The sequence below is a fragment of the Pteronotus mesoamericanus genome, unplaced genomic scaffold (genome assembly GCF_021234165.1).
Source record: "Pteronotus mesoamericanus isolate MK-2021 breed Mesoamerican mustached bat unplaced genomic scaffold, CSHL_Meso_final scaffold_54, whole genome shotgun sequence".
NCBI lineage: Eukaryota > Metazoa > Chordata > Mammalia > Chiroptera > Mormoopidae > Pteronotus > Pteronotus mesoamericanus.
This window is the reverse complement of record NW_026555321.1, coordinates 26,872,230-26,886,729: the sequence shown is the minus strand read 5'-3', so window position 1 is coordinate 26,886,729 and position 14,500 is coordinate 26,872,230. Positions and strand designations below refer to the sequence as shown.

Below are 14,500 nucleotides of genomic sequence, written 5' to 3'. Positions count from 1 at the left end.
TCTGCAGCAACTGCTGCACCTTGGGCTGCTCCTGAAGAGCTATATGGAAACCATTCTGCACTTCATGCCCTGATTTCAATGCCCACGGGCAGCATCTGTCAAGTGCTTGGTCTCCCTGTCTGGCTGTGGAGAGAGGAAAGGAGACCCTGGTTCTAATGTAGCCACTGCCACTGGCCACATTGAATGACTTTGCCTAAGTTATATTTGCTTAAATTTGATACATTTTATGAATGCCATACTAGCCTTTTTCACATCTACCCATCCCTAAAATTCTCAGTCTTCTTTATATAACAAGATGCCTCAATTGTGGCCAATTTCTTTCGGGATAAAATACCAACTCAATAGCACAAAATAAAAAGCCTCTTGGGATACATCCTATCTGCTCCTCCTAACACCTGCGGGTGTTTTCCCTTCCTGCCCCATGCCTAAGCCCTGCGGCACCGAAAGCTGACAGTTCCCTGAAGATAGTGCCACTGTCCCGCGCTCCGCCAGGGTGGCTTCAGGCTCCAGGGAGCCCTCCACACTCCCTTCAGCCGCTGGCCCCTCCTGGGGACTTTTTCAGTCCCTTATCTCCAGGGCCATGTCAGGAGTCCCCAGCCAGGCCCCCTGCCTTCTGCCCTAGCACATACTACAATAGGATGAGGTAAACTGTGTACATGTTGTTTGCCCCATTATCATGGAAACTTCTAGAGAGCAGAGGCTCCTAATTTAGCTGCTAATCCAGCACAGAGCCTGGTACACAGTCTGTGCTCAGAATAAACTGCTGGTTAAAGAAATAAATGAGGCTCATCAGTCATTAAAACATTTATTATGCTTTGGAATCCCCAAGATGGTCCAGGAATTTTAATACATTTGTACATTAGACTCGCCTAGTCCTTCCTGGCCAAGGCCAGAAAGTTCTAAATAGTTACTGGTGGTAAATCCAGTAAGACCTTTGAAATAAGGTAACAAGACCAAAGCTTAACAATGTTTGAGATCCAGAGAGTAAAAAAAATGTTAACATTTTAGAATTTTAGAATGCTCCATAAAATGGATCAAAATACCAACTAATCACTAGGAAATTTAATAAGATCTCTGGATTTTTTGTTTCTCCTTCTCTCTCCCTCCCTCACTTCATCTATCCCATCTTTGGATCTTGACATCCATTCACTGTTACGTAAATATTTCCTGGACACCAACTGTGTGCTCAGGGTTACAATATTCACTGAGGAGTTGGAGAGAGTAAAGTACAGCCCTGCCGTCCAGGAGCACAGCGCGCACGGTGAGCAGAGGGGCAGGATGCCTGGGTAACTGCGGTACAGTAAGTGTTGGGATGGAGCTGGGTGTGAACTCTGGGAAGGACAGGGAGGGGCAAACCACTGGAGGGGGCGGTGACCCAGGATGGCTTCCTGGGGAGGAGACTACATCTCGTATGCACAGGCTGGGCATTAAGGGATTTATATCTAAGAAACTCCTGGTAAGGTTCTGTCTCCACAAGGAGCAGAATCAGGGTAGAGGGATCTGCGGGCTGGTCCATAGATCTTGCTGGCTTGCCAGCATGAGTATGGTTGAGGTTTCCTATACCCCACTCGCTGTGGCTCCTTTCAAAGGGAGAGCAATGTTTCAGGTGAGATGAGGCTTCTTATTGTCACCAGACAGCCTTTACACTTAAAAAAAAAATTGTTAATTTCTTTGTTTGAAGAATGCTATGGACTGAACCACACGCCGCCACCTCTCCCCTCCCCCCTAGTTCATGTGGTATAGCCCTAAGCCCCAAGGTGACTGTACTTGGAGTTAGGGCCTTTAGGAGGTAGTGAAGGTTAAATGAAGTCATAGGGCAGGGCCCTAATCCCATAGGGCTGATGCCTCCTAAGAGGAGGAAAAGGTACCAGAGCGCTCTCTCTCTCTACCAGGTGAGGACACAGCAAGGAGGCAACTGGTACTAGGCAGGAAGAGGGCCCTCACTGGGAACAGAATTGGGCATCACCTTGTTCTTGGACCTCGCAGTCTCTAGAACGGTGGGAATAAATGGCATTGCTTCGTGAAGACTTGACAGTTTCATACACATTTTATATTTCACTGATAATTCTGGTCTCTAAATAAAATATTTTAAATTTAGAAATGAAAACATTTAAAATTTTAAATTAGCATGCTCACCAAAGCAGCAGCATAGCATGATGGGAGAGGCATGTCCTCAGCATGGTCTTGCTGTGGGACCTGGGGCGAGATAGAGGGCCTTGTGCCGTCCCTGGGCAGCACTGTGGCCGGGCTGAGGATGAGCGCGGCTGCACAGCGTGCCTGGCAGTAGTTTGGGTGGTGTTCAGTGGTTCTCAGCCCTCCTTCAGGTCACCACTTTGGGAACAGATTTCAGAATTCCTAGATTCACCATATCTTTATCTGCAGAACCAGAATTCCTTCCTCACTTATTTTTATTTTTCAAACAGTGTGACTTCATTTGCCTCCATCAGTGCTTCTCAATTCCATCTTAGAAAATGCTGCAGGACATGTATAATTGTCTCCGGCAGTATAGCAATGTTCTTATTAAAACTCCTCATAATATGGGATTTATTTTAATTCACCTCAATTCACATTATGCATTTAAAAACATCTTGTATAAGCCATATGGCACGTTAGAAGGTAGCTGAGAGGTTGCTGTGAAATCAAATAAACTATGTCAAGATTTCATAACTTCTGCAAAACCTGGAATTCCTAGTTTAGAGAAACATACACTAATCAGACGCCTTATTTCCAAAACCCCAGGAAACAGCCAAATGGGATTTAGTGGGAATGGATTAGTCAGTTGCCACTGCGCTCCCTCAAACATCTTTCCTATCTGCTCGGCATCCTTGACCTTGTCACTTGTCTGATGTTCCCCCACTGAGAGACTGCCTGAGGTTAATGAATCTCTCTTTTAAAGAGCATATGTCTGCACTTCTGTGTGGGTAAAAGGGGGCAGCAATCGTTCTCATCTCAATGTAAATGGATTCCTCCTGGAAGGCTTCCCAGGAACACTCTCTGGGGTCAGCCCACTGGGGGCCTGGGAGCTTAAGTAGTACCCGGAGAGGGTGGGGAAGATGAGGGGAATAGGGACAGAGGAGGAAAAGGATTATGGAACTTAAGCCCTAGATAAGGTAAGGCAGGAAGCACACACAGTGGGTTTTGGAGGGACAACGGAAGACTGAGGTCCCCAGAAGCACTCAGGACATGGATGGGGCAGAAAAGAAAAACCAAAACGAGTTGCAGGTGCCATAGAATGAGCATCATATCACCTGTTTCATTCAGCAGACCCATTCTGCGGTCCCCTGTCTTGCCTGCAGGCACTCTCCCTCTTGATAATTTAAAACCATTTAAAAAAATTCACACCCTGCTCTTCAATGCTCGGTGAAGGCCAGCTGTAGGCTGGCTGCACAGACTACCTCTTCAGTGGCAGACACCCAAAGAAGGGAGAGCCACCTCCACAATCTCCACACTGCCAGCGTCGGAAACAGACACGTCAAAGCTTTTGATTCAGACGAGACACTTCATTTCTCACTGACAAGTGTGACAACAGTGGTCCTTGTGATCACAAGTCATGAGGCTCTGGAGTGAGTCATAGATTTTCCCACTTCGAAAAAGAATATGCACTGTGTCACTGCTTACTTCAAAGTCCTTGGGGCCCTGTTCTCAACCTGTGCCACCAAAAACAAGGCTACACCGTCATCCAAAAGGGATAGTAGAGCATCAAAGAGGAGACCCAGAGCATTTATGACATAAAGATGTGCTAACAAAGATCATAAACTGAGATTGGAGGATCAGGAGAGAACCAGCTTCCCATGAGCTCAGTGGAGAGCAAATGGACAAAGTGCATGTTAGCAGGTCCACTGACCCTGTGGGGTCCCAGCTGGGAGTGCGGATCTCTTCACCTCAGACTGGTCTTTAAAGTGGCGGTTTCTACCCTGACTGCAAGACGCCATTTGTCTCCCTGAGCTAATTCTTCCAAAAATCAGCAAGTGACCAGAACCCTGAGGTGCCTACCCACTGCCATCATCACTGGAGCACAGCACCCACCCCTGCAAAGGGGTGAGCTGGGGCGACGTGCCAGGAGAGTGCCATACCTGGTCCAGCTTCCAGTGGAACTCCGCAGGGCGGAAGGTGTCGGCCTGGTCGAAGTCCTTCCTCAAGAGGAAGACCAGGCGGCAGTTGTGCACGTACAGGGCGTAGTGATGCCGGTTCATTTCTGAAAACAGAAGGAGGATTTGGGGAGTGAGCAGATCTCTGTGTCAGTGTCAGCCTCCACCAGAGGAGCCCTCCCTCCATAGCCCTTAGGACCTCAAAGGACACTGGCATTCCAGTTTCTCTTTAATAATTTGTTCTGATGAACATTCTAGAACATATATGGTAGAGCTCATTGAAATGCAAGAGGAAGAGTCAAGAAAGCCCACAGCAAAACTTCTGCTAAGAAGCCATCTGGGCTTTAAATACCAACCCAACCTATGCTCAGATACTGTATCAGACCCCCATTTAGGTTAACAAGCTTTTATTTTTTAAATTTTGTTGTAAAATACTTCCGGGAGTGTTGAGGGAACGCTTTGACAATTGCATCACTCACTCTGGGATCCTTTTAGCGGAGCTGGTTTTTCTGTGCGTTCTGGGCTTTTATTGCATCAGGTTTGACAAGGGGGACCACAGAGCACCTCTCCTCAGGTCTTCGTGCAGGGAAGTTAGGGCCACTTTTAGTTGCTGGCGGGTGGGAACAGATCGATTTTCCAACATTACACATACTTCTCTGGCTTTCCAAGCCTCTCTCATCCATATACAGACAATGGATGGGACTTTTCCCTCTTTGATATAAAAACTTCCTTTCCTGCCCTGAAATTGAGGAAGTTTCATGTCATCAATCCCAGTCATGATGTCCTGTAGCTGTCAGTTAACACCCATTGGATGGGGAGGAAGGGTCTTTTGACCAACACACAGAGAACTCACATTTACAAGTTAGTAGCCCATCCAGAAATCTTCCACAAGGCAAATGCCCCACAAATGATGGGTGAATGAGCAGGTGATGAGGTTCAGTGAGAATAACATGGGCCCTAGATTCAGAGAGACTTTAAGAGGAGCTGTATCTCTGGGTGATGCTAGGATGGTTATTTACCGTCTTGGAGCCTGCATTTCCTTAACACTGCTGGGTTATCCTGATCCATGGGAATACGATCCTATCCTATTATGAGACTAGGCTATCGTGGTGGATTCTTGCACATCATGCACAAACCTTGCCCATGCGGCCCGTGTGGGAGGAATCACTCCAGCCTGGCTCCTAGAAATGGGCTCTGATTGGTCCTGGCCAAATAGGCTCAATGCAAATCCCCTTGTCACAGTGACTGGTTCAGGGCCCGATCCCAAACCCAGCAGCGCAGGTCTTTCTCCTGGCCACAGGGCTTCTCTCAGGAACTGGCGATGTCTCAATTCAGGCCAGTGATTCATGAGCTTTTTTGAGAGGTTCTGGGAGAGCACTACTTAACTACCTCTCTCTCTCTTTCTCTCTCTCTCTTTTTGGCAGAAGGCCAAAAAAAAAAAAAAAAAAAAAGAGGCACTTTCTCTCTAGAAGTTGTAGTATATGACTTGGAGGCTTGGTACTGCTGTATCCATATTTGCTAACATGAAATTGATAGACTTATGGTGGCAGAGCTAAGAAATTGCAGGGAAAGGAGCCAGACTTTGATTGTACTTTACCTGAAACTGTCTTATCTGTGGACATTTTCAGTTACAAGAGCCTCGCATTCCCTTTATTATTTTATTTTTTGATTATCTGATATCATTTTGATACGTATTTCCCATTCCTTATAACTGAAGGTATCTTAGTGGATACAATGAGAAGCTGCGTGTAAAACACCTGCCCAGAATATGCTTAATGACTGTTAGTTACTACAAGGACTGCTGCACAGCTTCATGACCACACGGCATAAAAAAGTAGTGTTGGATGCTACTTGCATAAAAGCATATTCACTCTTCAGATGCCACCAAAGCATAGAAGGAAGGTGGATGGTCATTTGGCAAATGTGACAAGGTTAGTCTGGGCCAGTGTCTGCTTTTGGGTTGGCAAACACTCAGGCCTGGTTATGGGGATTTTACTAAATATTTCTTGTCCCCCTCACAATAGTATTACTGATTTCCTATAGTTTCTGTTGATATATACCAGGGAAATATAAAAAGAACTTTCCCTTTTAATTTTATTGGGAGTCAGGAGAGGTTGTGGGTAAAGAGGAGGGGCAAGAAGAATAAAGGAGATCTAGAGCGCCTTCTAGCCGTGGAGGTCTGTCCCTCCCTCTCCCTCCCTTTGTCTGCGCTCCCGGGGTCACACCCACACCGGGGTGCCGGATGTGGTCAAGGGGCTGGTGACATGCTACACTCAGGAATCGGCTTCCTTTCTTTTCCTCTCCTTCAGTGGTCTTTGTTGCAGCTCCCTTTCCTTCTCTTTGCCTGTATCTCTGGAAGGTCCTAAAGCCTCTGGACATGTTCAGGTATTAAAGTAGCCTTGAAGGGTTCTGTCCAAACCAAACCTCAGTCTCTCATCTGATGGAAAGAACTTTTCATCTCCTCGACCCAGTCTTGGCCTGTGGCCTAGTCACCAGCGGTGGGGAAAGAATGGGGCAAGGTCTGTTCTTTCATTCTTCTGGCTCCACTTCCTCTTGCCCCAGCCGCCCCCTGGCCTCAGTCGTTGCCACAGGCAGGAAGGTAGATGAAAAAGAACCAAGTGGAAAGTCTCTTTAAAGGGCCTGTGGAATTTGTCATTTTCTCATGGATGTCCAATGGCTTTTGTCACAGAAGGTGTCTATACATGGGCTGATTCATGGGCACAAAGGCTGGTTTTTGGAGAGGCCCTGCAGACATCTTCACATGATACCCACGGCCAATGAAGTGGTTTTGGGCACCAGTAAAACATTTTTTCCATCTCTTTCCTTTTTCCCCCACCCCACCCTCAGCCCCTACACTCTCAATAAGAATGGACCTGTTATAATCTTTATATATTGTAGAAATTGATCTGATCAGTGACGCTGGCTCCTGCCCTCCCTCAGTAACTTCCCCATCCCCCACATCTGCTTCTTCTGCTGGCACCTTGTCTTCCTGGCATGCAGCCTTTTTGGCTCTAGTCTTGCCCATTTCTGGATGCCTGTATGGTCCACAAAAATAAGAACAAAATCACCTATGCCCTGCAAAATTGTAGTGGGGCACCTGCTCTTCTTCTACCCCTCTCTCCTCACCCCATTACTAAGGTACCACCTGGGCTGTAGGCTCCAGCTTTTATACACCCTGGACTCCTGGGGATGAGTCAGACTTCCCCTGAGCTCCTGGCCTCAGCTCTGGCACCTGCCTAGAGCAGAGAAAAGAGTGTATGCATGCAGCTCAGCCAACAGGCCACTGGAAGTGAGATGGTTATTTCCTCTTTGAAGCAGACAACCTTGATCCTTCTGAGTGGTTTTCTGGGCATCTCCAAAAGTTTGGGAGCACCCTTCTCTTTCCCAGCAGTCAGGGGGACCACCTCAGCCCTCTACCAGGCTGGAATCTCCCTCTCTCAATTGGCCTGATTGCTGGGCCAGGTTGACCCGCCTCTCTTAGAAAGCCCTGTAGATAAGTGACACTGAAGATGGCCATTTATTAATTCATTGCTCTCAGCTGAAACTCAGAGATAGCAAGAGGGGCGCATGCCAGGAAGAGGGGATCCTGGCAGGAGAAGCAGAGGTTTTGTGGGGAGAGGAGATACTGAGAAAGGGTAGGGAAGAGCATTGCTCATATTGGGAAGGGGAAATAATTAAGGGCCAAAAAAGGTGAGCTTGAAGGGGGCACAATTGCCCCATAGACTACCCTTGTGGTAGAGACATTGTTGTATGTTCACCTAACCCTGTTTTCTTTGCTCCTGGACACACAGCTAAACTCAAATTCACAGCCTCCCTTGTGGTTAGGTGGTGCCATGTGACCAAATTCTGGCCAACAGAATGTGAGTCTAAATGACACATTCCACTTTCTGGTCCAGCCCATAAAACACTTCTGTGCTCTACTCTAAGCTAACCTCTGTTCTGTGGCTGAAAACGGCAGCACCAAACAACGGAAGGAATCTGCATCCCTGAATGTCGAGGCAAAGGGCAGCTTCCTCATCCCCAGCCCCATTAGGATGGCTGGCCACCGACATGAGGGAAGCTGAGATGAATGAGTGTTAGCCACTGAGATGTTTGTTTGGTGGTGGTGGTGATTGTGGTTTTCTTTCTTTCTTTTTTAAAAACTACAATTATCCCATGCTCACTAATCAATTCTGTTAGCTATTTATAAATTAGTTTACCATTAGTAAGTTTTACTTAGTGGGCAAGACAGAAACTAGTGCAATCTTCATGAAGGGTGATTTGGTAATTTACATCAATAGCCCTCTTAACTTTTGTTTTCTTTGATTCAGTAATTCTATCGTAAATATCCATAAGTGTACATACAAAAATGTTCATTGTAGCACTGCTTTATTTACATTAACCCCCCCCCCAAAAAAAGGGAGGCAATCAAGTAAAGTATAATAAAGCCATATGACAGGGTTTTAGACTGTTGTAAAATTTATATTTTTAAAGAATAATTAGTCACATACAGAAATTATCTGGATATAATATTATGTAAAAGCAACAGATCACAATAGTATCACATATATTATAAAATAGATTGAAAATTGTAAGCACATATACATAGAAATATACAATTTGGTAAAGAAATATACCAAATATTATCAGAAAATATCTGCAAGTTTATGATTTTAGGTGATTTAGATCTTTTTAAAATATTTTTCACTGTTTTTCATGTTTTCTGCTGTGATAAATGTATGTTGTTTTTATTATTTGAATAAAAATGTTTCTGATACATAAAAGCCCTAATCATGCTTAACTTATTCCAGATAATTTAAAATTTAGGGCAAGAAGATCGTTACAGATTTTTTTTTTTTTTTGTTAAAGAAAAATCTTCCCCATTTTCTTTATGCCAATCTTGAACTAATTGGCAAGGTACTATTTACACTAAGCTGAGCAGTTCCAGGGCTTGCTGGTTTGAGGGTGCCGAACTGCCTGGTGGAGGGACTGTTCTGATGATAGTGAGGCGCCATTGCCTATGCAGAGTTTTCAGCCATGGCCACCGAAAAGGATCCCCCAGATACTCAGATTTATGAGGCTGGGGTGGGCGCCTGGCATTTATATATTTAAGAGTGCTCCAGGTTATTCTAGTGTGTAGCAGGGTTGAGAGCCACTGATTCAATAGCAAGGGCCTGGAATGCATGGCTGGAGGACTAGGCCCAAGCCTGTTTTCCTTGGTAATCAGCCGTTCTCCTGGACTACTCACTCAGCCTTTTCATATTCTCATTCTCTTCTCTTTAAGCAGGAATATTAATATCTGTCTGACCTGCCTCTCAGGGCTATAGGATCCTTTCCAGCAAGGACAGTATGTGTGTGGCCACTAACTCAGCCCATGCTGCTTTGCATTTCTCCATACTTTCCTAAGCCTTTGTCTCATCCACTGGCTGCTGGATCACAGTGGGAGCGCCCTATCAGGCCTTGGGAGGATCAGGCCACAGGGCAATTCCTGGGACCGGGGGCTGAACTCTGAATCTGGTCCCAAACCTCAGGGCCATCTTGTGCAGGTCTGCGAAGTCCTTTTTGTTGGAAGGTCCTAGGAAAAATGGGCCCTGGCACTGGCTCTGACACAGACACACCATCTGACTAGGGGAAGCTGGGTGACTCTCTCTGTCTCAGTGCCTATATCCAGAAAATGCATGAACATGTATTGTGAAGACTGATTGAAACATAAAATGTGGGGTTCTGGACCGATTACATTATATTTGGTGCTCCTAAATGATTTTATGCATTATTTCATGTTTATTTTCCCCAATTTACATGTGGGGAAACTGAGGCTCAGAGAGATTAGCAAACCCTCAAATGTCACACCCTAAATAGTAGAAAAGCTGAGATAGAGACTTGGGCTGTCCATCAGCAGAGGCTGTGCTATCAGCCATACTTCTATGCTGTCTTCTCGTTGCTGTGGTTATTTATTTTGGGTAATTTAACAAAAGTAAATTTGGGAAATTGTGAAATTATAGTTTAAGACGGAGTTGTAAAATACATATAAGGTATCAGTATTTGCGTGTGTGTGTGTTTGCACTTAGGGCGCAGTGACGAGAGCACAGGACTGGAACTGGCTAGCTCTAAGCTTACATTCCAGTTCTGAGACTTACTTGGCTGTGTAACTTGGGTCAAGTTACTTAATCTGTCAGGGATGTCTCCTTATCCTTACAATGGGAAACACAACAATGCTTGTATAAGCTTGTTTGTGGAAATGTGAGAGATGCTTCTTAGAACAGTAATAGCTAACACAGATTGCCCTTCCTGTGTGCCAGGTACTGTTCTAAAGCACTGTGTATACATTAAGTCATTTAATCCTCACAAGAACCCTACAGGGCAGATAATACTATAATGCCCATTTTACAGACGGGGAAAGTGAGGCACAGATGGGTCAAACAACCTGCCCAAGGTCCCAGAGCCAATAAAAGGTGGCGAGATTTTAACCGCCAAGCTATGAACTGTCTTGCATAGCAGCATGCTTAAAATGCCTAACACGTGCTAGCTATCATTATTATGTATGGCACTGGTATTCAAACTACTAACTTAAACTAGCAGAGAGGGCCCTTTCATTGAAAATAAACTTTTGTTCTTATGAAAAATGAGATGCAGGTTATGATTATTACAATCGTGGTATTAACTCTGTGTTTTGTATTCTCACAACTATAAACCTACTTTTGCCCACCCCTGTATAAAATATAGTAAAGGTGGAGCTGCTCTGCTTGAAGTAAGGATGCACCCCCGTCCCTGTCTCATGCAGATCAGCCCCAATTACTTCTGGGAGGCTGGGTTCTGAAGAACCCAGTTTAAAACCACTATTCCCAGAGCCAGCATTCCTTGTGTCTGTACATCTGCTTTTCTCCTTTTTCTGGTCTTGCTTTACCCCAAGCCCAGGAATCAGCAGCCAGAAATCCAGAGACGAGAATCTTTTCCCAGGGCCCTTCTCATGCTCCCACTTTTCTCCCACATCTTCAGTGGCCATGTCTCTGCCTAACCTGCTGGGACATCACAGGCAGCCACCAGAAGGGCCGGGCTCAAGACTCACCAGTTTTATCTGAGTTGCAGAGGATGGTTTCCTTCTCGGCCCTCACGCCAGGGCTGGGGCCATGTTTCATCCACATGGTGATGGTGAACTGGTCCGTCAGGTTCTTGGGCACAATCCCGTCAGGGATCTTGGCACCCTGCCTGCCATCGAACTTGAAGATCATCTCACTGCTGTCCACCAGCAGTCCTGCGGTCCAGTTTGTGGCAGCACTGGGGGATGGCAGGAGGTCAATGATGCCAGAGGAGGCTCCTGCAGGGGACGGGGAACAGAAAGAACAGAGGGTCATCGCTGATGGGGTGGGTGGCCTCACCTTCTGTTTTCCACTGCTAGGTCAGGATAAACTACACTAGACCCTTGAATAACACTGATTTAAACAGCATGGGTCTGCCTACATGTGGGTTGTTTTTCTTCCCAAATAAACACTGTAAATGTATTTTCTCTTCCTTTTGATTTTAATAACATTTTACTTTTGCTAGCTAATTTTATTTTAAGAATACTGCACTCATACATAGAACATGCTAAATATATGTTAATCAACTATTTATGTTATCAGTAAGGCTCTCTGCCAACAGTAGGCTATCTGTAGTTAAGTTTTGGGTAGTCAAAAGTTATACACGTATTTTTGAGTACACTGGGGGTCAGCATCTCAACCTTCACATCGTTCAAGGGTCATCTCTACTCAGTGTACTAACTCAGAGGTCTGTGCCCAGGCCTGAGCTAGGTGATGCAGAAAAACAAGGGCCAAATGCCATTCCTGCTCCTGAAATGCTTAAGGTTCCCTTGGGGCAGCATCAGTAACCTACTCAGGAAAGTTCTACATGTGTCAAGACAGAGTGCAATTAACTAGCATACAAAGAAAAAGTGCTGGAGGAATTTAGGAAAATGGGAATCCCCGGGGGGCTTTCTTAAGCGGGCAAGATTCCTGGTGAAGGCCAGGGTTTGATTGGGATCAATGGATTCATTCTTGCACTCATCTATCCATTAACCTGTCAGCCATTCACTGAGCACCTACAAGATGCCAAGACCCCTGGCAGGTGCTGGTGATGTAAATGAGAATCAGCACAGTCCCTAACCTGGGGGAGCTCAGGACGAACAAGTCAACAGACAGCTGTGACACAGTGTGATCAGGGCAATGATGGGGGGAAATTCCAGGTCCTGATCCCATGAGGAGCATAAGTCACTTTGTACTCATCATACTTTTTATTTTTTAAATGATTTGTGTTGGCCAGATGGTATAGTAGTTCAGTTCTGAAGTCAGCCAAACTTGAATCTGACACCTGGCAACATGCCTTGTAGCCTTGTTACTGTGCTCAAGTCACTTAACCTTTCTGAGTTCCACCTCCTTTTATATTGCCTCCCTTCCCAGGGTGTTGTGAGGACTGCATAAGAAATTGCCTTAGAGCTTTCAGCAGCATGCTCACCACAAGGTGCATGTTCACGTCAGGTTAGCTATCACTTCATCAGTATTATTATAATTATTATTATTTTTGCTGCTGCCATGCTTCCAGGCTAGTGCATGGGACTTAACCTGAAGCAGTGGGAGTGTCAGGAGCAAATTTACGTCTCAGGAGAATCACACCTACAACTTTGTGGAGGGTGGAGCTGAAGTGAGTGGGAGGGGCAGGCCCTGGAGAGGAGGCTGGATTCCCCAGCTGGGATAATCCTTGGCCTTCCACTGACTTCCCAGGGAAGCTTGAAAGCTGCTGCACGGCATCCTTACTTTCTCCCCGTCCTTACATTCCACACAGGAGCAAGGATCAGCAAGGAGGAGGGCCGGGGGGCTTCCTGATACTGTCAGGAAATAAGAGCCAGGGCGCCTAAGGTATGCTTGGTGCTGGGGGCCACAGGTGTGGAGGCCCTCTCCTGGTTTAGGACTGACCAGTCAGTTATAAATGCGGATGGGTTTAATGGACAGTGGTTGGGTGTATTGCCTGCCATTTGCCAGGGATCACTGAACTTCTGAATTCTGCATATCAAAGCCTCATCTCACCCAGGGACTGGGTTTCAAAGTAGCCACCACAAACATCTTGTATAGTTAAAATGACCCTTGAAAATCCCTCAGGAAAGTGCCACATTGGAAACCAATACACTATTTCAAAAAGGTTGAAGCCAGCCAGTTTTGCCTCCAGTTTTGGAACAGATCATTGCGTCTAAGGTTGAGCACTCACGAGCTTGCAGCTGAAAGTTATGCTATGTGAAAAATATGCTCTGTTTAGCACTTGTGAGAGGCTCACTTTGGAGAGGCCTCTAGGAACTGCAGACCGAGAGGTTGGAAGAGTCCGGTGTCCCAATTCATTATCACCTTGCAGCTTATGTGTATCAAGGACTAATGTGGGCCGTGTTGACTATGTTATTTACATGTGTCCTTATGAGAGTTTTTGGTTGGTAGTACGTCTGGCTCCCAGCAGACACTCTGTTAATGTGTATAACTGCCTTTGCTCCCATCTAGTGTCTCCATGAGATGCTTCTGGCCACCCACCTAATGCTCACATGAGCCTGCCCATCCAGCCCTTGTCCAGGCCCCGCCCCTCTCATCCTCTTCCCCTAGGGCCTCCTTTGGTATCTATTTTACTTATCTGGGAAGTTAATTCACACTAATGTTTTAATGACTAACAAAGCACCCTCCATAGCTATTTGAATGAATGAAATCCACCAAGATGGTAGCAGGTAAAGACTTGGGGGTAGTTCAGGAGTGGGAGATAATGTGGCCTTTGGAACAAGTTCATTTTCTTACAACTCCCAGAACAATGCAACATGGCAACAGTTTCTCTGATCCATAATTAAGTCGGCTCTGACCCCAAGACCTGTCCAGCATAAAGAGGGCCTGGTGCCTGAGGCACACAGAGTGCATGTCGGTTCCTGAAACTTCAGTGGCCGGAGAGTTGCAGGCTGAGCACTGAGGGCTCCTGATTTCTAGCTCAAGCCAATGCAGCCATTATCATCTAGCAGGTCCCAGGGCAGACGTATGTGGGCTGGCCTTCACGCTGCAGGACCAGGGTGGAAAGTGCCAGGCTCAAAACTCCACCATTGGAGGGAATTTCGGGCTAAGGACCTTGCTGTTGTTAAGCAAATGTCCCTGTAGAATTCACACTGTAATTAGCATCTTAGACAAGAGAAGGGGATACTTCTAATTTTCCCCAGAACAGGTGTATACAGAGGGAGAGAGGTATAATGTAAGTACAAGTGTCAGGTGATGGGGAGAAGACAGAAAGAGACTGGGAGGCAAAATTGGTTGCATTAGCCAAAGAACCTGCCCTGGTCAGGGTTATTCTATATGTATATCCTATACATATATAAGTTTATTTTTCATAGTTACAGGTCTTTATTATCATTTTCCTAAGAACCGTTTTGGGGCACTAAGTGCCAG

General features: G+C 45.9%; 1 protein-coding gene across 1 annotated transcript in view; it reads right to left on the bottom strand.

Moving 5' to 3' along the window:
• The window catches only part of CLSTN2 (calsyntenin 2), a 564,551-nt gene that overhangs the window by 69,077 nt on the left and 480,974 nt on the right, over window positions 1-14,500 (bottom strand). The window contains exons 7-8 of the mRNA XM_054595487.1: window positions 11,134-11,382; window positions 4,074-4,195 (exon numbers count right to left, since the gene is read on the bottom strand). Of these exons, the coding sequence (XP_054451462.1) occupies window positions 4,074-4,195; window positions 11,134-11,382 (371 nt within the window). The remainder of the gene's footprint in view (window positions 1-4,073; window positions 4,196-11,133; window positions 11,383-14,500) is intronic.